Source organism: Simochromis diagramma, unplaced genomic scaffold, assembly GCF_900408965.1.
Source record: "Simochromis diagramma unplaced genomic scaffold, fSimDia1.1 OVJJ01000419.1, whole genome shotgun sequence".
Classification (NCBI taxonomy): Eukaryota; Metazoa; Chordata; class Actinopteri; order Cichliformes; family Cichlidae; genus Simochromis; species Simochromis diagramma.
In genome coordinates this window covers 1,117,205-1,140,476 of record NW_024387244.1, presented here as the reverse complement: position 1 = coordinate 1,140,476, position 23,272 = coordinate 1,117,205, and the positions used below count along the sequence as shown (strand labels likewise).

Here is a 23,272-nt window from a genome sequence, read left to right as displayed (position 1 = left end):
ATGACCCCTTTGTAAAAATTATAGATGACATACTGCAGGCTTAACTATTTTGCCTTCCAGGATTTCAATCAATTTGTACAAAGAATTTGTAAACTGGCAGATAAATGCAGCAGAGTGTCGAATTAAAAAGGTTGTAGTGGCGTAATGCTACAAATTAGCATATAAATAAGAACAGGCTTAAATGGAAGAGCAGCACACCGGCTGCACGATGGGGGATGAGCAGCCTCTCTTGTCTGAGGAGGCTGAGATCATTCAGTGATCATTTTCTGCCACTCAGTTTGTGGTGATCACGGCATACTTTGCTGTGGTCTGCCGGGGGAGCTTCATCTGAGCTCTAGACACACACAAGCACCAATAAGCTGATGAAGGCCCACTCTGTGATGGGCTGCAAACTGGACTCCTTTGCAGGTGTGGTGGAGACTCTTCAGTCATTTTGACCACCCCCTGCAACACTTACGGGACAGACAGCAGAGCACATTTCCTAACAGACTGAATTATCTCTACTGCCACAAGGACAAATATAGAAACTCTTTCACACCTCTTATCTCTCTGTTATTTATCTCTATTTTGTTACATCACTTATATAATAACAACAAGTAAAATAAAATGCTAAAATTAAATTATTTCTTCGTGCTTAAATAATAATAATAATAATAATAATAATAATACCCTTAGTATCCCTTAAACATAAAGTACTGTGTAAAATTGGTTAAACTACAGCGACACCGTGTGGCCAACACGGTCAGCGTCTCCATTAAAGTAACTTTATTCAGTCAACATTTAACACAGTTATTATTATTATTATTATTATTATTATTATTATTATTATTATTATTATCTGTCAGTCACGCGCGGTGATGTTACTCGTAGCCCTTTTGTTTCTGTTTTACAGCGTTCGTGACGTGGGGTGTGACGACACTCACAGTGGACGGGACACCGGAGGCGCTGCTCGCACCAGCTGCAGGTCAGAGGAGGAAAACATGGCTCGTCAAAGTAACACCTGCGCCGGTAATCTGGCGTTTCTGTTTGCGCTCGCGCTGATTGCAGCGCGTGTCCCGGCGGAGGCGTCCGAGGAGCAGGCGAAGACGGTGGAGTTCAACGTGAAACCGGGAGGAGTCGTGCACACCTTCTCCGAGGGCATCGTAAGTGCCTCCGCCGAGCGGTGTCTTTATTTCTCGCTGTAAATCTCCCGCTTTAAAACGAGCCCTCGTGCAGGGAAACACGGAGCTACCGATAAATCCTGAATCGTAAAATTTAATTTTACGTGGATTAAATTTGAATTCAAGTAAATTCCCCGCGCAGCTCACTGTAACCCACTCCAATGTGATTTATCAGTCAGTTATTAACATATTAATAGATAAATTAATTATCATTGAGCAGCTGAGGTCTGCTTCTCTTATTACAGTCGGAAATAATCGATGTTATAAACAACAAAAGACAAAAACTACAATCTGCTGGGCAGCTTTAGTCGCTGTCTGATGACGACACAGCCAGTGAGGGGCTGACACGTCGCTGTCACAATGGCGCTTTTGATTGGTTGAGAGTTTCTTTTCTTTTAACTTAAAGACTGCTCACTTTAAATTGTAAAAACAACTTTTGTCTGATTGTTAAACTAACGATCGAACTAATTATTTAATGAATTAATGTTTTTCTTGTTTGATTAATCAAAGAAAAGCTGACTTGTCATTGGTCACAGCAGGTAAAGCTCAGGTGTCCCTGATAGCTTCAGCGGTGACAAAGAGAACCATTACGTGTCTCTAATATTCTGACGTGGGAGGTGTTTGCAGAGTCGCAGTTTAAAAAAGTCAAAGTCATCTTACAAGCTGTTACATTAGATTATTTCTTTAACTAGAAAAAGAAACTCGCTGACTCGTCCAGCTGTAGCTTGACTTATTATTTGTTATTTCCTCGTTGTCGATGGCAGAGGTGTGACTCTGACTCACTTTCATGCTCTAAACCAGGAATGTCAGACTCCCTCTGCGTCGTTGGCCACAGACAGCCCACTTTAATCTCAAGTGTCCAGAGTCCAGAGCAGTGGAATTCCCCTTCTCTGTCAGTGGACCGAAGATTAGCTGCACATTTATTCCCACAGATATCTGAATATAAGAAAAAAAAGTGCAAATACAACCTTACCTCTCATTTCTTTCTACGTAATAGACAAATGCTGCTGTAGTAAATGAGAGGAATCTGTCAGCGAGATTTAAGAAATAAAGGTGTAAACGAATTCTGTACTACAAAGTGAAAAAACTGGAATTTTTCTTTCATTTCATTTTTTCAATCTGTTACTTAATTACTTTAGTATAGTATGAATGGTCCAGAGGAAGGCCTTCATCAGTAGGAAATGTTGCAGTTAGATGTCCAACATTATTGCCCTCATTCACATTTTCTAAAGCTTCATGCACATCTTATCTCCACATCAGGAAGCCCTGTTTAGCTCATTTAGCTCATTTCAGGACCAATTAAATATATTTAAAACTACTTTCAGGTTGGCTCAGTACACATTGGATTTACCAGATTCCCGAGCCAACCCCAAACAGTTTGTGATTCCTCCTGGTATCAAACCAAGGGCCTTTTTATACGTTAGGTGACTATGTTAACCACTACGTTACGGAGCCATTCAGTCTACGTGATGCTGAAAAGCTTAATATGAATGAACTATTCAAGCTGAAACTGGTGAAAGCTGTTACTAATGTGGCAGAAAATAACCACGGGCGTGTCTGTCGTGCTACGCTGAAATCTGAATAGAGAGAAATTGTTTTTTTAGCAGTATCCAGGCTAATTCTCAACATCTGTACCAGGTCACGTAGACCAGACTTTAAATGGCGTTCTTTTAAATGATGATCAACAAGCAAAAGAAACATCCAAAACCAAAAAGACCAGCGGTAATTTCTTATGGCTTTTTTAATCTGGCTCAACTCTTTCCCCCATAAACAACATCTGACACGCTCTAGCATTAAGAAAGGTTTTGAGACCTCAGTACAAAATAAAGAAATAGTTTCTGGGCTTTTCTTAGGGGAGCCGTCTGGCAGAGACCACCCTCGCTAACCTCCGATGCACAGACAGAACAGAGCTTCTTGGGTTCCTCCTAAAGAGTAAAGTGTTAGTGTTCAGGGTATTATTGGAAAGGATGTGAGTTTACATGCAACCGTATTCTGTCTTTGTTTCTATGTAAGGTTAAACTGAAACCTGAGTGAGATCAGTGGAACAAAGAGTTTCTCGTTTTACAGGAAAGTTTTGTAGGTAAATCCAAAACGTGGCTCTAACACCTGGTTTCATTCTCCATCTGCAGGGGGAGTATGAATGCTCTTTCACGTACGCCTCTCAAGGAGGAACCAACGAGGTGAGCGCCTCCCCCTCTCTCACTGTGCGTCTCCAGCCTCACATCACTGATTACTGCGGTCTTTATGCTAAAATATCGTCCCTTTTTTCTGTAACGCAGCAATGGCTGATGAGTGTGGGCCTGACTGATGACAACAGACTGTTCTCCTGCTCTGTGTGGAGGTGAGACACAGATTTTAGAGGACGCTGCACTGACTTGCATTGGCTTAATGGAGGCTGCACAACTACTGCTTACCTCACCTTAACTTTAAAGCCTGCCTTCACCCTAAAATGTCCCCATAAGGAAGTCGGGCCCCCGTGTTGTGATTGTGTAACCAGATTTAGGTCCCCGTAACTGCAGTTATACCAGGACAACACTCACAGGCCAATGAGCAGCCCGCGGAGGTACTCTTCTTCAGTTCGGTGACCCCGATGCTAAGAGCACCCTCACCGCTAATGTGTGCGTCTGCTGAGTCACCTCATTGATTTTGCTTAATCGTGACAGTGGCGGTAGAGACTAGAAGGGGAAACAACACAGCAAACTTCTAACCTCTGATTGAAATGAATTTATGCAAACGCGTGACACTGACAGCAAATATTTCCTTTTCATTCCCGCCAGGCCTCAGGGGAAGTCGTACCTGTTTTTCACTCAGTTCAAAGCTGAACTGAAGGGAACCAAAATCGAGTATGTCAACGCGTATGTAAGTACAAAGAAACTGTTAGCTGAGCTTTTAGTGGGCCTGTGTTCATTCATTTGTTTTTGAGTTGTCAAATTATCCCAGTGCTCAGCATGGACAAAGCTGAAAAACTGTGATTGCTGGGTTTTGTTTCTTTGTGCTGCTGAGTTTGTTATTTATTACTGTCAGTGGGCTGATCCCATTTCCAGAGGAGGGCTGTCCTTCAGTGATGCTTTTAAAACCAGGATCATACTTGCTGTGGACACTGCCGATAAATATTCCACATGATTCTTTAAAAAGCTGGCTGGAGTTCGCCTGCAGGTGTGTGGTTGGTTCACTGTTTTTCGGGCTGGTCCTTGAAGATGCAAACTATTGAATGATGTCCACAAGGAGTCCCGCGTCCATCCTCTCATGGCCCAAAGCAGAACAACACCGTGTTAGCTGATTCCAGAACAGCGCTCCACTGACTTTCTGTCAGAAGTACTACTAATAAATAACCTCTTTCACTAATCTAGCCCAGCCTGCATAGATGGTAACTAATGGTTACAGCCTAACAGCATATTAGAGGGCTATCCTCACTGATGGACATGCCCAAAACACTTCACCTAGGAGGCGTCCTAATCAAATGGCCGAACCACCTCAGCTGGCTCCGTACGATGTCAGCTTGATTCTAAGCTCCTCATCGCCTCTCCGAGCCGGAGCCCAGGCACCATCCGCAGTAATGCAGACGCTGCACCAAATCTCCTGCCAATCATGAATTTGCACCGAGAGTTTCTGCCGTCATGTTCGCTGTGTTTCTGTCTAAAGCGCCAGAGGTTTCTCAGACACGTGAATATCTCCAGTCAGGGATTCATTTTCCTGACATCACATGAAAGCACTGTAAGCTCATTCAGCTTGGATTCATCTGGTTTCTTTTTCAAATTCAAGATGAGTCACGCTTAAAGCCAGCGGTTCAGTGCAGGTCTTTCTTCCTTGCACTGAAGTTTGCCTGTTGGTAGTCAAACTGCACCACAACCTGTGCAGCGTAGTTGGGATACTGTCGGTGCAACACATCATAACCCCTCACAGTTCTGCGGTTGGTTTGACAGGACAAACAAAAACTTTCTGCTTTGCATTGCCTCGCTGTTCCAGGCGCCCCTTCGGTGCAGAGATTAAAGCTTCATCAGCACAGTTGTCAGGAAAAACAAGGCGAAACTCTGTTGATGAGCATTTCTGCATAGCCTGCAAATAATAAAACATCCACCTTTATACCAGCAACACATTCATCAGCCTCTGGGACCAAATCTGAGGCAGACGTTTGTGTGCAGCAGCTTCTTATACGCTTTTTCTCCAGCACGTAGGGGCTGTAAGATCGTCACAGCTGTCGCCATCTGCACTTTTATCTCGTCTCGTGCGACAAATAGAGAAAAAATCTCAGAGCTGTATTTAATTAAACAGTTTGATAATGACGCTTGCGCCTCGTTCCTGGATATGTAAATGTCAGAGTGTGTCACGTCTCCGCACGAACGAGGATTATTGTAAGTCTGACATTTAATGATTTGTGAACAGGATGAGCTGCCTTCAGACTTTTGTCTAATCGGACTCAAAGAGAAAGAAGCAGCAGCTTACCATTTTAATATTCATTTAGTTCATAATATCTGAAAAGTATTTTAAAAACTTCCATCTCGCAGCCCAAGAGTACGTCTTCAAGTTCCTCGGTGTGATCGAATGGCTGTCCGAAGCATTTCACGGTTAATTTTTCAGTGATTATAAAATACAGCAAAGCTGCCAGTTCTCACATTTGAAAAGCTGGAAGCAGATAATGTTTTGCAGTGTTCTGTGATTTATCACCTATCAAATATGTTTGATTAACTGCTCAACTTTAAATGTTGGCACACGAGCCTTCTGCAAAAAGGGGCGGCACTGGGTCCCTCTACTTAGAAATCAATGAAAAGCGAATGCATAATATGTTGCTTTACTACAACGATGGCGCCCGTTACATAAGGCGTGCCCCCAGACACAAAGTCGATAAAGTTGCAGCTGCGGGATTTTGTAGCTCGAGGACTTGGATTTGTCACCCGAGTAGCAGAATGTACCCGACCATAAGCTGGACATGGGTGGGTTGGACATATCATCTTCCCTCCACTTGTATACAACAAACCCATAATGTGCCCTTGACAAACTAACACAAGTCGAGTGAGTCAAAGTAGCACGAAAACTTTATTTCTTCTTGACGTCACACTCTGAATCGAGTCTGTGCGCTTTAATGTCTCGTGGAAGGTTAATGTCCGCGCCCGGTCTGAGCTCAGCCACTTTGCGCGGTCTGCCTGTCTGATGTGGTCGTCTGTGAAGTGGAGCGCACCTCGACACGCCTCCTTCCCACAGCAAGGACAGTCCTGACACTTTCTGTCATTAGTGCGAGCGCATGTTTCCTCCTCCCGCTCAGCTCCGTGCCCTGCAAGCCAAAGACGAACACACAGGGAAAAAAACACAACTTCCCTGAATGATGAGACCGAAATAACTTTGCACGCACAAACAAACACACCTGCCACCCCCGCGCAGCATTTCCTTGACCTTGCCGTCACGTCCTCCTACTGTCCCGGCCCGTCTGTTCCAAACAAAATTGTTGTCATCTGTGCCGCCTCTCATCCTGTTTCCCTCTCTGTTTCATTGTTTCTTTTTTGTCTCTCTTCCCCTGCTCTCCTCCTCCTCGTCTTCATCGTGGCTGCTGTTTGCGTTTCCAGTCTCAGTCGGCAGCAGGAGGACAGAGTGACGTGCCTTTGAAGCCAGAAGAATTCACCATCGGAGAATCAACAGGTGAGAAATTTATTGTGTTTCCGAGTGTTCAATCAACTCCCTCTGCTTGTCACATCAATCTCTTGCTCTTTCTCTCCGTCTGCCTCCCTCCCTCTCCATCACGCTGCAAGTACCCTGCTGATTTCCCTCTAAAGCATATGCTCCAGCTGTGAGTGGGTTGTCATTTGTCCCTGTAGCATTATTTCTTGTTATTCCGTTTCCGCGCAAACCGAGGCTCCAGACTGTGATTAGCAGGATTTGACGAGTCGAGCCGACCAGCAATTTCCTGTGTCTTTTTCAGCATATTAAACGCTACAGTTACAGATGCTGGAAAACACTTGCAGTCTGGGTTTGTTTTGATAGACTGCTTAACAGTGGAGAGCGTATTAATTACAAACCTACGAGTAGCCTTTAGCATCTATAGGAAAGGAGAGCAACTGAGCTCAGACGTGCAGATAAAGACATGCTGACATGTCCTTATGTTTGTGCCACATGGAGGCAGTGAGTGTTACAGCTGGTGATTTATTATAAGTGCTGTTTTATTTTAGGCTGGGACGTGTTTTAAGGTTATGGTTAGGCTCTTAATTTGTAAGGCTTTAATTAAATCGCTTGAAGTCCACTTATTACACATTTTCCTTTACATTTGTTTATAAGCTAACAGCTACAACATGCATCAACTGTTCAGCCCCTGAATCCAAAAATGTATTTTAATGTACGACTCCATCAAAGTACAAAATAACTGATCATGTTTAAGCTTTTAGAGTAAAGGTGGGCAATTAATTTTCCCAAGGGGCCACATGATACGCTGGGACTGTTGTGTAGGGCCGCACCAATAAGCTGTGGCCCCTTGGGGAAATGAATTGCCCACCCCTGCTTTATGGGAACTGCTTGTTGTTTAGTTCCTGTATAAATATCTTCCCCAGTGTAATAAAGGTTAAATTATCATTTGCATTCTTTGTAAGCTAAGCTCGCCACGCTGCGGTTTCTAGCTCTGCGTATAATAAACAGACACGAGATTCATGGGTTTTTTTTCTTTCCACTCTTCGAAAAAGCAAATGAGCATTTCTTTAGTGCATGTCTGAAAAATGCTGAAATATAGACTTTTTCAAATACATAAAAGATAAAGATGCTGTTTGTGTGCGAGGTCTTTAACAGGATCAGCAACGTTGCTGTTGGGCTCACTGCCTGCAGGTAGCAGGCATGTCTCATTTACACCAGCTCACCTGCAGGTGGAGCTCATCAAACCTACAGACGTGATGTCCTGTTGTTCTCCTTGTGCTTTGTTTGCAGCTGAATGATTGTTTTTGCTCTGTCGTCATCTGTGGCAGCATTTCATGCATTTCCTCTTTTTTTTTTAACCTCAAGTGACCCACAGGGATGGAAAGTTCAGCGCTCAACTCTCCAAACTGACCGTGATTGGACGGACACGAAAAGACGAGCTGTAGCCGGTCAGAAGTGAAGCGCTTTGACCAATCAGAGCATCCCGACGAGCTCCGACTCGAGCCTCTGCTTTTCCCTCAGTGATCGATGAAGGATGGATTTCTTCCTGAGTTACAACTAAAAATTGAAGAAGGATAAACTGGATACTGCCCTGACAGCACTTTGTGTCGCTACAAAAGTTACCTGATACTTTGTTGCTATAGTGGATCGGAGCTACACAGGACAAAAGGGATCAGCTGAGTAAACAACAACAACAACAACAACAAAATGCTTGCTCTGAGATAAAGTGCTTCCATAGTTATTTTTCTTATGCTACAAGATTTACAAAGAATTGTGTCCTGATACACTGGGGATGTCTGTGATTGTATAGAGGATGTCTGGGGGCTTTGTGGAGTATAGATAACATATTTAGACTAGGGAAGGATTTATCCATCTTATGTAATCCCGAGAGAAAAGTGAGTATTCCCCAATATCGTCACTGCGCGCACATAAACAATTTCCCCTGTCTGGCTCTGCTCTGAGCCGCCGTTGAGCGAACTGCCTCATTCTGTCTTCATCTCTCTCTGTTTATCCGTTCCAGATGATTGTAAGCACCACATTTGATCCCCAGCAATCACCAATCACTTCTTCTTGTGATAAATCTTTGTTTTGTGCTTTTGCCTGAAGCCATAATGCAGCAGATAGCAGCTTTTAAACATGTTAAGAGGACACGTGTATTCCCACTTATGTCTTCAAATCTTTCTCAAACAAATTCCCATTAAAAATGGATCTAATTTGAGTTTATTGCAACAAGTTTTCAGTTACATTGTTAACCACAGAATACTAAAATGTAGGGCATGCACAGACGTTTGGATGATAACACGCGAGGCAAAAGAGATGCCAGCAGGTATCTCGGAGTCCTCCTTGAACCCTTTACTTTCATCTTTCGGTGCCACATGTGTGGATCAGCGAGGATAATGTGCAGGTTTCACAAGGACTTCATTATTTCGTCCCCCCCCCCTCGTGACTCTCCCTGTTCTCTTATGTTGCGAGAACCTTTATCCCCCCGTCATTGATCCAGCCCTCTCAGATCCACGCCAGTCTCCAGAGGACGATTGATTTCAGATTTGAGGATTTTGCTGATTTGATTGTGTGGTTGTGTTACCTGTTATCTCTCTGCCTTGTTTGGCCCGGGATCGGTTTCCCCCGTCCGTCCGGAGGTGATCCTAAGGAACTGAGGAAATGCTTAGCAGGAGCGTTTCCCCTTTTCCTCGTTGTCACCGCTGATGTCGATGCGTCGTCTGGAAATAATCGCCTCCAGATCCTGGCGTGACAGATTTGAAAACAAACAAACCCAATGTTACTTATTTTGTGCGTTTTCTTTTTCTACTTGTTGATTCTTCTGATTCATGATGAAATGTGATGGGCGTCTCAATAAAGACATTTTCTGGAGATAACTCAATGTTTGTGTCTTGTTAATGTCAGTCATGATCTCACTGAAGCTCCCACAGCTTGTTAGAGGGTAAACATAAAAAGAGGAAAGATTTGAGTGCCAGCATTGAGACAATAAATATTCGGAGCACTGTCAAAGCTGGGCAACAGTAAACACGGTGGAAAGCATTTTTATACCCCATCATATCCCATCCAGAACAACAGTGATTTTAGTAGCAGCACTAATGCATCCCTAATTTAGACTCCGTTTATAAGCAGCATAAATACAGTGTACAGGACATCTGAGGCCCCGAGCAAAACTTGCAATTAAAATAAGCATTATAAGAAATGTTGTTTTAAAATGTATTCTGCTGGCGTAGGAAATTAACATATATTGTCCTCAGATAAATGTTGCCATGAGATAAAGAGCTTCTATTGTTTCTTCTTTATTTCTGGGAGAAAAGCTTTGGAGCGAGGCTCTTCTAAATCCACAGGCACAAATGGGAATCTATAGAGCTCTGATCTTTATGGGTTTATAGAGATAGAAAGTTGGTGGGGATTTATTCATTTTATGTTAAGCCAAAGAGAAAAATCTGTAATCTAGATTGTCGGCATATCGGCGCAAGTTTGTTTGAAGCGTAGCGTCAGAACTGTAACCAGCACGTTTAGCGCTGCTTTTACAGCCGTGACTATGAAACATCTGAAAATCTCAAGTGTGGCAGAGCTAAGATCACAACAAGCTGTGCGATGAAACTCCCACAGAGGCTCTTATTTGTAATTAAAGCATCTTATAGCAAAGCGGGGACATTTTCAGACTCTCGTTTCTAGTTTTGTGGCCTTGCAGGGGGAGAAAATGAGACACTTTGTTCTCGAGTTGGTTGTTCCATCGAGTAATAGGTCTCTGTTGCACAGTAGCTCTTTGATTATCATCATTTCACTCCGTCTATGGGACTCGGAGCTGCCTCGATGCTGTCATGCAAACCCTGAACACATATCGCTGCTGTTTACCATCTGGCAGCGGTACAGATGTTTACTTTCAACTTCTCCCTTTACAGTACAACCATCACAAAGAATTAATACACTCTAGATTATGATGACGTCAATTAAAGAGCTTTGATCAGAACCCCCCACCCTGCCACCCCGCTGCTGTCCAGACTGAAATACCTCTAACTGTTCAAATGTGGTGCAGACACACTGTAATGGTTCACAAAGCCACTGCAAGAGGGCGTGCCGGCCGACAGGAGAGAAACATGGAGCAAAATTAAATTCATGCGATTTAATTACTAATTGACAGAAAGTTGTGGGTTGAGGGGTACAACTTTCTTGGCTTCAGGAGGATGTTTGCCATCTTCTTGTGACCCCTTAAAACAAAGCTTGTACACTTGTTGCCTTTACCTCCTAGGACCTGCGTCCACATATGTGGACATCACATTTTGGGTTGTCTAGACCAAAATAATACATTTTGCTCCACAAGGGCCTGATATCCATTTACGAGGACATTATACTGCCACTGTTCTACTGAAATTTAAAACGAATGTCCTCCTATGTGGATCTCATTTCTCTCAGAAACAAAAATCTGGAAATCCTTTGTTTTTACATTCATCAGGTCCCAACGTGCCCAAATATCAAAGAGAAATTAAAAATGCTGCCATGAAAGAGTTCGGGACTTAGGAGGTTAAGAGATGTTTGACCAAAAGCAAATCAGTGTGGTTCTGCAGCCACCTTTAGCAGCAATAACTTGAATTGTTTTCTGTACGACTTTATCAGTCTTCCACATCGTTGCGCAGGAATCTTGGCCCGCTGGTCTTTACAGCGTTGCAGGAACTGAGGTTTGCAGGAACAAGGTCCCGGTGAGGTCTGGATAACACTCGGTCGCTGCAGCACCTTTGCAGCTATTCTGTTGGAGATTTGTGCTTTTTCTGTTGCATGAACATATTTCAGCCAAGCCGCTGCTGTTTGTGTTCGACTCAATAACTGTAAAGTGTCCAGTTTCTGTGGCTGCAAAACGAACCCAAATCATCACGCCTCCACCACTGTGCTCGACAGCTGGCGTGCTGCGTTTGGTTTCCCGCAAACGTGGTGCTGTGCGTTATTGTCGAGCATTTCCTTTTTGGTCTTGTATGTTCAAAGACACTGGCACCAAATAAGGTCTACTGTTGAGTAAAACTTGCTTGTGGAGATGAGATTACTCGCCTGTCTGTGTGTGCAGATGTTTCCCCGGGGGTCCAGTAGAGGCCATGGGTCACATGAGTGCGGGGAATTCCTGTACATGGGGTTTGGAGTGTTTTCATAATGGCGCTAATTAGGATTAAAATATATAATATTTAATTAGAAATAGAATATTAGACAGTGTGATTTGTGTTGCAGTTGGAAGGCTATTTTGCTTCCACCGTACTCTGCCTCAGCCTTCATCACCACTCATAGTCCAGTGGCAAAGGCCAACCTTGTGGTCTGTGGTTTGTGCAACTTTGCTTTCTAAATGTATTGTCATGAACTTTAAGGTGCTAATGGAGGCCCGTAGGGATTGGCATGCAGTCTTTGGGTTTGTTTCAATTTCCCTGACCACTGCACAGGATGACATTGGGGTCGATTTGCTGGGATGTTCACTTCTGGTACGACTGGCAGCTGTCTTGAATGTTTCCCACTTGTGAATAATCTTTCTCACGGCAGAATGATGGACCAGATTGTTTGAAAACGGACTTATGACCTTTTTCAGATTGATCGGCAGCAAGAATTGCTTTTCTTAGATCACTGCTGGTGTATTTCCTCCTGGGCATCGAGTTAACACACACCTGAATGCTTCAGACCTGCAAACTGCTAAAACTTCTGCTTATGATCAGTTGATCAAATGCATTTAATTAGCAGCACCTGGCTGCAGCGCAGCTTCTCAGTTCCTATGGAAGCAGTAAGGATGTATGTAGTTTTTCCACAGGACTGCACTTTCATTACTTGAAAACTTGTTTTGTTTTTGCACAGCTGTAGTGTGGCATTTTTTTTTAGTGTGGACTTCTCATTATTAGGAAAACCATTCAGTTTACCTGCAACACTAACAAGATCTCCACTGACCTCAGCTGCACATAAGGTTTTAGTCCTTAAAGTTAACAGGTTAGCAGATTACACTCAGGATGTGATTCTTTCTGAGCGTCATGTTGGCGCTCCAGCTTTAAGCATGTAAGCACTGCACTTGTAGCATGATGGTAGACACCTCTGAGGGATAGATCTGCACAAAAATGACTAATTACTAATAAAACTATCTCAAAATTTGCCTAAAAATGCTTGAATGAGTCACAGAGTATCACTGTGTGATATTCATTATGAACATAATCCCACATATACCATGCTGGTGATGGAAGCGCTCTCTGGAGCACCAGTGGTTATTCATTCCTAGCTGTTTGTGAGGCTGAGGAACCGCGCTAACGTTAACGCGCTAGCACCGTCCAGCCCCAAGCACGGGGCGATTCGCGTTAACTCGCTGTCGAAGATTTGCTGCGTTAATCCGGTTATGGCGTTAACGTCATTTTAACAAGATTAACGCTGACAGCACTAATATATATATATATATATAATATATATATATATATATATAAAATGCACTCCTGTTGTCCTAAGGAACCTTTAAAAATCCACAGTGTTTACCTATTTGGGGTAAATAGCTGAGTCTTTGTACAAAGACTGAAACTAGACGTCTGCTGAAGATGTAACCTCTGAGTGGCACAGGCAGTAACCATTAGGTCTCTCTATTGAGAAACAGGCTCTTTTTATCGGGCTGTTGGTCATGAGAGAGAATATAAAATAACCTCAGCTTTATTCTTTGAGAAAAATAAAGAGCCAGCTGAAATAACCCAAAGCAACATTTCAGAGAGGACAACATAAGCTGACCTAAATGAATGAGCCATCGATTTGCTGTGCTGTGTTTATGTAGTTAATCCGGCTGGCATTCCCGTGTCTGCTTTTCTCTCTTTGCTCTCTCGCACCTGCCCCCTATTTCTCTCTCTCTGCATCTCCTGACATTTGGAGGGGAACAGATGGAGATTGTGGCTGGGTCGGTCAAGCCAGAGGCAGCAAAGGAGATGGGATTTTTGTATCACCAGGGGCCCGGTGAAGGGTACAACGAATGGCCAGCTGCCCCCTGTCTCCCCTGACGCGCACCCCAGTGCTAGGCTGGTGACCCAGTCGGAGCAGGGACACTGGGCTCGGGCACTTTCTTGCAAAGTTTTTCATATTATGACACGTTTTCTTGTCTCTAGCTCTGTCACAGATCTCTGACCTCACTTCCCCCGCATATGCTCTTTAACACTGCAAGCCAAGGTAGCCCGAGCTGCAGTGAGACAGCAATTATCCACCTCAGACGATGCTGATACATGTGAGTGGACCTCTTTGGCTGCATGGGCTGAAGTGCACTAAGGTAATCACTTCTTGCTTTGCCTTGTCATTTTGCAATAATTGCAATTTCTCTCTAATTAGGCCTTTTCAGTCCCTTGCCCTTTAACTGTGCAGTCGGTGGGAGTCTGAGATCTGCAGTGCAAAGTGAACATCTGTATAGAGGCTCTTGTTACCAGAGCAGTTAACCAGGCAGATGTTACGATGCCCTCTGTATGTTCAGTGTGTGAACCCGAGAGGTTTGTATAGAAGGAGAGAGTAAGAGGACATTAGCAGAAGCAAGCTGTTCCTCCTGACATACTCACCCCAAGTTGCGTCTGCGCCTTGTCACCTTGGAAACTTGGTCTCAGCTCAGCTTGGCAAGCCTTAAATCACTCTCCACTCTTGCAGACTTGTGGCTGGTGCTGTGAATATGGCTCCATTCGATCAGCCCCCCTCTCCTGCTGCATTGTCTCACACTGTGGTCGAGAGCAGCCTTCTTTTCTCAGGGTACGGAGGAGCTTTGCGGGGCTCCTTCACTTTCTTTGTGTTTTCAGAGAGTCTGTGATGTGGGTAAGGTGGAGGCTTGCGACCTCTGTGGCCTTGTGCTGCGGCGCATACGTGTGACGGTCCCGCTGAGGATGCTCGCCTCTCCGTGTTAGCGGCGAACCCGGTTTCAGTCTCTGAGTCGGTGGGTGGGCAGCTGGCAGACGGCAGCAGGTTGGACGATGGAGAGAGCGGCCCAGCAGATGGGAGATCGCTTTGTGTGGTCTGATAAGACCCCACTTTGGTCTGGATGATGACAGACGGGCTAAGAGCAGGGGGTGGGTTAGCCTTTGAAGACAGGGGAGAGGGAGGTGAGATGGGGCTGATCCTGATGGAGGAGGTAGCCCCAGGGGAGTGAGGCTGAGAACCAGAGCTACTGGGGAGATGGAAGTTTACCGTTAGAGGGGAAAGACCAGGAGTTGGAGGCCGAGCAGGGAGGCTTCTTTGGGGGGAGCGAGTGTGGTCGTGGGTCGTGAGGTTACTGGGGTATGGCAGCTTCCCGCCGTGTTTGGGTGAGGCCCCAACACTACTGGTGAGGTGAAGAGTCCGACTCCTCTCCGATAAAAGTCCAGAGGTTAGCGGGCGCAGCTGCACATTGGGTGGAGACTGGCTCCTGCTATGATGCTCTCCCCTCAGGGTGCCAGATAAATACACAGTTTCTGGCTGGTTTGCAGGCTCTGACAGCCTCTGATGTGTGAAGCCCACAGTTGTTTCACTGGAGCTCGAGCCTGAACTGTAGCTGCTGTCGCTGGGAGGTTTGGTGCTTTCTCTTCCAGCTCCCTCCTCCTCCTCCTCCTCCTCCTCCTCCTCCTCATTCAGATCAATGGTTGATGTTAGATGGTCAATCTGCTGCACCACCTAGAAAATACACGATTGACAGATAAAGATAGAGTCAGTAAGTGAAGTTTTCCTCCAGTTTCTGTGATTGAAAAATGTCTTCTATAGTTTTTGTTTGCTTTGGGTTTTGGTGCCACTGCTCCAAGAAAGAGGATGCAGGACCTGATGGCGAGGTTCCCCTTTAGAGAAACACATATTAGCAGACTGATCAAAGGTTGCACACACAGAGTAAAACACTGAGCTTTTTGGGAGTTGCCCCTCTGCTTGGCTGCTGGTCCAGCTGTGTGTGCTGAATGAAAAGAGATTGAGAACAGAGCTCTCCATTGTTTCCTTATACAGATCGGTTCACCTCTGGCAGTGAGTAACAGCCTGTGAAAACAGATGATGTCATGGTGATGTCATCAGAGTAATCTTAGACTAAACTCAAAGAGTTTTTGAGCGTTGTCAGAAAGCCTCTGTTACCGGGCAGAGAGGGTTTAATCAAAAACACCACGAGCTGCATTTTCACTTTAACGCTATCAGTGTAGCACCATGCTCTGTTTAACCTGTCTCTTGTGAGTCACTCGTTTTATAAAAGTGCTGCAATACATAATTTATTATAGAGATAATAACACACTAGAAAAATAACACTTCCATCTGCAAATTGCTGCTTTTTCTTCTCCATAAATTCTGCATAATTGACCACCAAGAGTCAAACTCCTAAAGCAAATCTCTCGATAGCAGCACAAATTTGAGTGCAGCTGGAAACAGTTAATATTTGGCATTATGTATGATAGATATTTTAACAAATCACACTTAACAACTATTGGCTTAAATTTGATCATTTCCTCAGTTAGCTGACAAGAGGAAATATTCTTTGCCTGGACAGCAGCGCTGAAGCGAAGGGAAGAAGGGGAAAGATTCATAATTCCACAAAGATCTGCATTTCAGCTGGGAAACTGTGTTTAAATGCTTATCAGCTTGATCCCGTAATCCACCAGGGTGTGAAACGCTAACGCCGCCGTTTCTGCTTCCTCAGGAATTAAGAGGTAAATAGCAGCCAGTACGTCTCATATACACGTCATTATTTTATCATCAGCAAGTTTGAGCACCTCTATAAATATGCACATATAGCACTTCTATATGTGTCGAACACAATGCTCCAATCTTTCCGGAAGCAGAGGTCAGACTGTGCAATGCTCAGAGAAACTGCAAAGAACCCAAGAGCTACTTCTCAGAGCCTACAGGCCTCAGCTAGCATGTTACCACAAAACTCCGGGAACAAATTTCTTTGGACAGACAAAACCAAAGTGGAGATGTTTGCCCATGGTGCACCAACCCCTCTACCATCTGTCAGCACGGTGGTGGCAGGGTGATGATTTTGGTTTTGCAGATCTGGGCACCTTGCAGTCATTGAGTCCACTGTGAACTCCTCCGTATACCAAAGTATTCTTGAGTAAATGTGAGGCCATCTGTCCGACAGCTACAGCTTGGCTGAAATCGAATCACGCGAGGGGCCAGTGATCCCAAGCGCAGCGTCAAATCTGCCACAGACCTCAGATCTCATCCAAAATTAAGACACTGGCAGGAGCTTAACAGAGCTGTACAAAGATGAATTCCTGCAAACCTCAAATAAATGTTTCATAACAAACAGAACTAAGTTAAAGCAGCGCAGCTCAGTCTGGTAAAACAAATCAGATTTGTCCTGCCAGTTTAGTAAAAATCAGACGAGGCACACGCGCATGTATCCAAGTGCGTGCAGAGCATCCACACACACAACCCACACAACAAGACTAGAAGAAACAGCCACACACACAGCCATACATAGATGGAAGAGATTGGAGGAAATTACTCTGGGGAAAATGCTTGACCCATCACGCCACCTGCTCAATGTGCACAGATAAATCCTCGGTCCGTGCTGGATTGTTTTGTTCGCCGTGTTCAATATCCTTGCTGATGTCAGTGGATGACCTGATTTGTCTCTCTCTGTCTTTTTTTTAATGCTGGAGCTGTTTGAGCGAGGCATTTCATATTGCTTTGAAGTACAGCGTGTATATGCACATCCAGTGACTCTGGGCAGGTGCTGCTCGTTAATGTCAGAAATCAGATGAGATAAAAGTGCAGAGGACCCTGGTTTTCATGTGCTTCCCCCAAGGGTGTTTGTTAGAAGCAGTGTGGGGGGGTTGACCCTGCAGGTCCTCCTGATGAGTGCCGAGAGACGTTTGTTGTGGCGCGCCGTTATTTAAGTTGCGTTTATCTCTTTAAGTTCAATTCTGTTGTTGTTTCTCTTGAAGTTCTGAGTCATAGTTCAGTTTTTTGATCTGTCAAAGCGCCTCAGCAGAGGATCGCTATCATTTTCAAGTGCAAGCCCACTTTTGTGATGTCTTTTCCTCCTCCAGTGTGTGAGAGAGATCTTTAGTGTAATATTTGTTTAGCTTCAGACAAAGGCCTCCACTAATTTCTTTTCGTAGCCGTGATGAATATTAAACAAAGCTGAGGTTTGCTGCTCATGCAGCGGAATAAAAAACACGGCTTTGGAATAAATATGCGACCAGTCTTCTCTGGTACCTTATCTCCCTTTTCATCTGTTGTCTCTGTTGTGAAAATTTGGGACTTTTCTATTTCAGTGTCTGCTTACTCGCCCCCCTCTTTCCCTTCTTTGTGTGTGCAGTCGTTGGGGTTTTATTAATAAAGCTCACAGCCAGGATGATGAGGTTACTACCTCGGGTTTAGCTGTGACCCCACAGAGGCAGATCAAATGGCAAGAGGCAAGATTTATGTGTCACTTTTACTGTGTGAGGCAGAGAAACTCAGACATAAATGGATTATAAAAAGCGTCGGACGCAATCCAGCTGTGCCTGGAGCACATCTGTCCATAAGAAGAGCGAGTGGAGGGAGAGATCCTTCATCTCAACAACCTCTGAACGCATCAGGCAAATGGGGCATGACTAGTGTCTCATTCACCTTTATGAAACTGTGCACACGACTCGAGCTGAAGCGTGCAGACAGACGACAGAGGAAATTTGGGAAATTTTGGTGCTGCATTCATGCAAGCCGTGCTGCTGACTGTTTAATGCATGGCAAATTCTTGCTGAGGACGTGCATTTGGAGACCGGCTTGTTATTCGTCAGTGCACAGGCCCTCGAGCATGAACACTTTCAGAAAATGAATGTGAAAGGACGCAGTAACTTTTCTGTCCTGTTTTGTTTGGATTTCTCAGTCGCTCGAGTGAAATGTGATGATTGAGAGGGTGACGTGGCTGAATCTGACACTGAAAAAGCTTTCATCTCATTTTTTTAGTCATAGTCGAGAAAAATATGTCATGTTACCTCTTTCATTTCCTGATGAACATCCCTCAGGGCTTTGAGAACCTGCTCCAGGTTGACCACCACCCGTTTAATTTGGTTTCGCACCACCTTCCTCCTGCAGCCGGCCTCTTTCCTCTGTGACTCCCCTTCGCTCTTTGGTCTGTGCTGGGCCCACGTCTGGTTCTGAGCCAGGAAAGCGGTGCGCTCTGAGCTCGGTCTGGGTTTCTCGGGGCCTTGTAGAGCTGTCATACTGCTGAGCCCCCTGTGAGGAACCTCGGTGGAGAAGATAACTCCGTTTAGATCCTCCACAGGTGGCTCCCGCAGCGCTGTCAGGTCTCGTTGGCTCTGGGAGCTCCTGCTGTGTTTACTGGTGTAGCTGAAGTTGGAGCTGAATCCACGCTGCCTCTCTATTAGTCCCTGAGTGTCATAGTTCAGCCAGCTGGATGAACGGTGGTCTCTCTGACGGTGGGTGGTGTGGCTGGCGCAGTCCCACACCTTCCCCTCTTTGCCCTCCATACACATAACAACAGGCACGTTAAAGTTTGGCTCCTCAGAGAGCAGCGCAGCAACAGGAGCAGCAGGAGGTCCAAGCAGTGGCCCGTATTTCTTCACTGAGTTGCTACTGCTGTCACTCTGCGACTGATGGGGGCTCAGGTGGCTGCTGTGCTTCCTAACAAAGGTGTGGTTGCCCTGAGCAGCGGAGGAGCTGTTGGCTGGTCCCTGCGGCCCCTCCCCTGGGCTGGTCTGTGCGTTGCGGTCTGTGCCAAGCTCTTTAGTCCGGTTCCACCTGGCAGGACTGTCCTCCCTCTGCTTCCCCAGGCTCCCTGGCAGGATGTGGTGCCCCCTCAGCGCAACTGGCAGCATCCTCGCCTTCCCCACCCCATTGCACCGAAGTTCAGCCTTTTTTCCGCGGTCCTTCCCCTGGATGGAGAAAAAGCCGATCCCCTTGGCTCTCTCCAGCGGGGTCAGGTTGTTTCGGGTCTCTGAGTTGGATTTGTACGGTCCGTTGAGCCCCAGGTCGCTGCTCTGGTGAGGCTTCAAGCTATTGCGCAGCCACGGGATGAAGTGAGGGGTGTGGGACTTGAAGCCTTTCTGCTCCCCAGGCGCCGGAGCCCTGCTGTCAGAGAACATGGTGATGGATGATGTCCGGCAGCCTGGCAGAATGAAGACGAAGTAAAAGGGGAACGGGAGGACTCCTGAGACACCGAGAGCTTCCTCCTCTTCTTCCACGAATCTCCTCCTACCTTTGCCATTAACGGGCTTTATCCGCTCTGATGTTCAGTCTCGTCCCCCCCTTCCCTCTCCCCTCTCTTACTCCGTCTCCAAAACTTTTATCTGCTTTTTCCCTCCTCGGCTCTAGTCCCACTCACCCCACTCCCCTTTTTCCTGGCGAAGCCTGCTTCTGATTGTATCGCCCTTCTTCTTTTCCCTCAGTTTCAGCTTCCCCTCCCACTCTTCTCTCCGCTGTAGTGCTCTTGAGCCCCTCGCCCCCTCGCTGGGCCAGTCGTGGAGATGCCGAGGGCCTCTCTCTCCCTCTGTCGTCTCTCTCTGCCTGCCTGCATCTCACTGGCTCAGTGGCAGTGGAGGCTTCCTGTCTCTACATCTCTCTCTCTCCCTTCCTGTCTCTCTCCCCCCCGCACTGCGCTGCACTGCCTCCTCTCCTCGCTCTTTCTTCCTCCCACTCCCTCTCACTGCTCTAACTCCCTTTCTCTGTTTCCCTCTTCTCTCCTCATCTGTGTCTCCTCTCCCTGCTGCTCTCATCTGAGAACCTCCGATCGTCCTCGTCTTTACAACTCTCGTCTCTTTCCCTCCTCTCGCCGTGTCACTATTTTTCTCCCCTTGCCCCACCTCCAATTTGCCAGGGAGAGCAGCCGAAGTTCAATCAAGACGCCAGTGTTATTAATCCCCCTTTAGTGAATGTGTGCCCACGTGATTCCCCCTGCCTCCGTTCTCATCTGATTACTCCTTCCTCGGCTCAGCCCTTCACAATTAAATGCTGCTTAGGACACCAGAGGGGGTTTAAAGGAAAAGAGGAGGATAACAGCAGAAAGGGATGAAGCAGGAATAGTAGGAGGCGGGGGGGTAGGGGGGCACATAATTGCGACCTTCAAGATCTGAGATCAGCAGCGGTTTGACAGAAACTATAAGCTGCCTGGCTACAAACAACAGCCTGCCTGTGGCTCGGCTCTCCCCAGCTTATTGTAACTGTCAGCAAATAGTGTCACGTTACATCCCAGTTGTTTTCTTGTTTTTATTTTCTACCACACATCCAACTTCCATTTGTTCCAATTACGCAGAGACAGCTGCTATTTTCGGGTTTCTCATTTACATTCCAATTCTTGGCTGTCTGGATTAGATTTCTTGTGTCTGACAAGCTCAGAAAAATGCCTCCTAGGTGCCTTTTCACTCAGCTGTGGCTGCATAGATGCGTCCCTCCCTCACTGGCAGCAGCCAAAATGAAAAGATGGCAGCAGAGCCACACAAAAGCCCTGACAAGTCTGCTGTCACTCAACAGCGAAACACTCAAAGCATCTGTCATTCTGTTAGTCAGCATTGCAATATACTCCTCCGGTAGTGCCCTGCTGAAACATGACTTCATTCGCTGACATATTTTACTATACAGGTACATGATGGGAGTGAAAATAGAGTCGCGGGCTCGGCGTAATCTGCAGGCTAAGAAGATTCCTGCCTGCATGTCGACAGACGGCTGTCAGCCTCTGATGGCCATTAGCCGGGATAAAAAAAACCCAAAACAATAAAGCGTGCGAGCGATAGAGCCGCCATTATTGACCTTAGAGCTTCTTACTGCTCACGACATCCTGCTGCACGCAACCAAGTCCTGCTCCGCTTAACAGCTGGAGATTGCATTTTTATTGCACTGGATTTCACTGTGACACAAATGGTTAATCAGTCAGCTTTATTTGCGAACAACAAGTAATTTAAAATGCTGTAAAGATTGATTAGAAGCACAGAGACAAACACTCACCAGCCAGTTTAGGTACGTTGGACCCTCTTTTGCCTTCGGAGGTGCCTTAACTCTTCAAAGCAAAGGTTGCTGCAGAGTTGTAGGCTCTGCATTCACCACATCCCAAAGGTGCTATATTGCTCTATTGGGTGTCACACAAAAGGCCCGGGGGCCACAATCGTCCCAGAAAAGACTCCAATCTGGCCCCCTGGGTGGCTTTGGAAAATATGAAGGGGAGCATACATTTTTGGACCTTTAACTGTATTTTTATGTGTTTTACAGCTTTTCCCACAGCCGTTCATACTACACCAAAGCAGTTCATTTAAAACTTTGTTTTATTAATACAGTCAGGACAGGGCAAATGACAGAACTTTTTTCTGTAATTATACACATTTCTCATGTAGAAAAACTGACACGTGCTGTTGAAATTGCACTTCTTTATCTTATATTAACACATCTCAGTGATTGAATGTGTAGTTGACCATCTTTACACTGACAGAAAGTGGAGTTTCACTCGTCCAGCCCACTTGAGATTAGAGTGGGCTTTATGTGTCCCTGGATCAGTGAAATGACTTTGACATCCCTGCTCTGTTCGACTGAGATCTGGTAGCTGTGGAGGACATTCGAGCGCCATGAAATTCGCTATCGCATTATCCTGCTGGAAGCGCCCATCAGAAGATGGGTACGCTGCGATCGTGAAGGGCTGGACAACAATAACACTCTGCTAGTTTTCTGCTTGATACCAAGTGGCCCAAAGTGTGCCAAGAAAGTATCCCCAACACTATTACACCACCTCTGGCAGCCTGAACCGCTGATACAAGGCAGGATGGATCCATGCTTTCATGTTGTTTACACCAAATTTTTCCCACCCAAATCCAAGGACTGCAGTGGAAACGGAGACTCGTCTTGTTCTGTCATGTACGAACTGTAGCCTCAGTTTCCTGCTGCATTCAGAGCTGCTTCTCTGCATAACTTGGCTGTAACAAGTGTTTTTTTTAGCCATCCTATCAGCTCGAATCAGTCTGGCCAGTCTCTTTTGACCTCTGACATCAACAAGGCATCTTCACCCAGAGAACTGCCGCTCACGGGAAATTTTCTCTTTCTCAGATTGCGCTCTGTGAACTCTACAGATGGTTGTGCAGGAAAATCCCAGCAGATCAACAGTTTCTGAAATACTCAGTCTGGCACCAACAACCAGTCGCTTAAAACACTAAATCCTTGACCGCGTCTACATGTCTAAACGCACCATGTTATTAACTTATTAACGAGCAGCTGAGGAGGTGATGTGGCTGGTAGGTGCTGGGACTGGTTCACCGAATGAATTCGTCAGCACCACTCGGGCTCAGATGACCGCAGATAATATTTCACAGTTTATTGTGCGATGATTTAAACCGATGAAAATGAGCATGACGTTTCTGGGGTTTCATGTTACATGAAGTTTGCACTAGACAGTGATGAAGTGCAGAGCAGTTTACTATTGCACATTCATTCCAATAAACTCTCTGAGTGGGTTTCTGTGTGTGTTAAAGACCTTGAATTCAGGCCTCTTCAAGGTCTCAGCTTTCCTCCAATCAACCACCCACTTTGTGAGGTCCATAAATAACATGGCAGCCAAACACACAATCATCGCTCATTTTAAAGTCAATGCAGAATAAGCA

The 23,272-nt window shown here is 45.6% G+C and overlaps 2 protein-coding genes and 1 long non-coding RNA gene across 3 annotated transcripts; 1 reads left to right on the top strand and 2 right to left on the bottom strand.

Moving 5' to 3' along the window:
- The first annotated feature begins 912 nt into the window (after positions 1 to 912).
- On the top strand, positions 913 to 9,646 carry mydgf (myeloid-derived growth factor). The gene is made up of 6 exons (XM_040052902.1): positions 913 to 1,142; positions 3,290 to 3,340; positions 3,440 to 3,501; positions 3,938 to 4,019; positions 6,719 to 6,791; positions 8,136 to 9,646. Exons 1-6 carry the CDS (start codon positions 981 to 983, stop codon positions 8,213 to 8,215), a joined length of 510 nt encoding a protein of 169 aa, XP_039908836.1. The 5' UTR covers positions 913 to 980; the 3' UTR covers positions 8,216 to 9,646.
- Positions 6,176 to 9,467, bottom strand: LOC120747202. Its single transcript, XR_005699066.1, has 2 exons — positions 9,355 to 9,467; positions 6,176 to 6,429 (listed from the first exon to the last, which is right to left on the bottom strand). It is a non-coding gene; the product is annotated as an uncharacterized LOC120747202 (long non-coding RNA).
- A 1,541-nt stretch (positions 9,647 to 11,187) lies between the features above and the next one.
- Positions 11,188 to 20,444, bottom strand: LOC120747170. Its single transcript, XM_040052838.1, has 2 exons — positions 18,671 to 20,444; positions 11,188 to 15,383 (listed from the first exon to the last, which is right to left on the bottom strand). The coding sequence occupies exons 1-2, from the start codon at positions 19,778 to 19,780 to the stop codon at positions 14,454 to 14,456; spliced, it is 2,040 nt and encodes a 679-aa protein (XP_039908772.1). The 5' UTR covers positions 19,781 to 20,444; the 3' UTR covers positions 11,188 to 14,453.
- Positions 20,445 to 23,272: the final 2,828 nt, after the last annotated feature.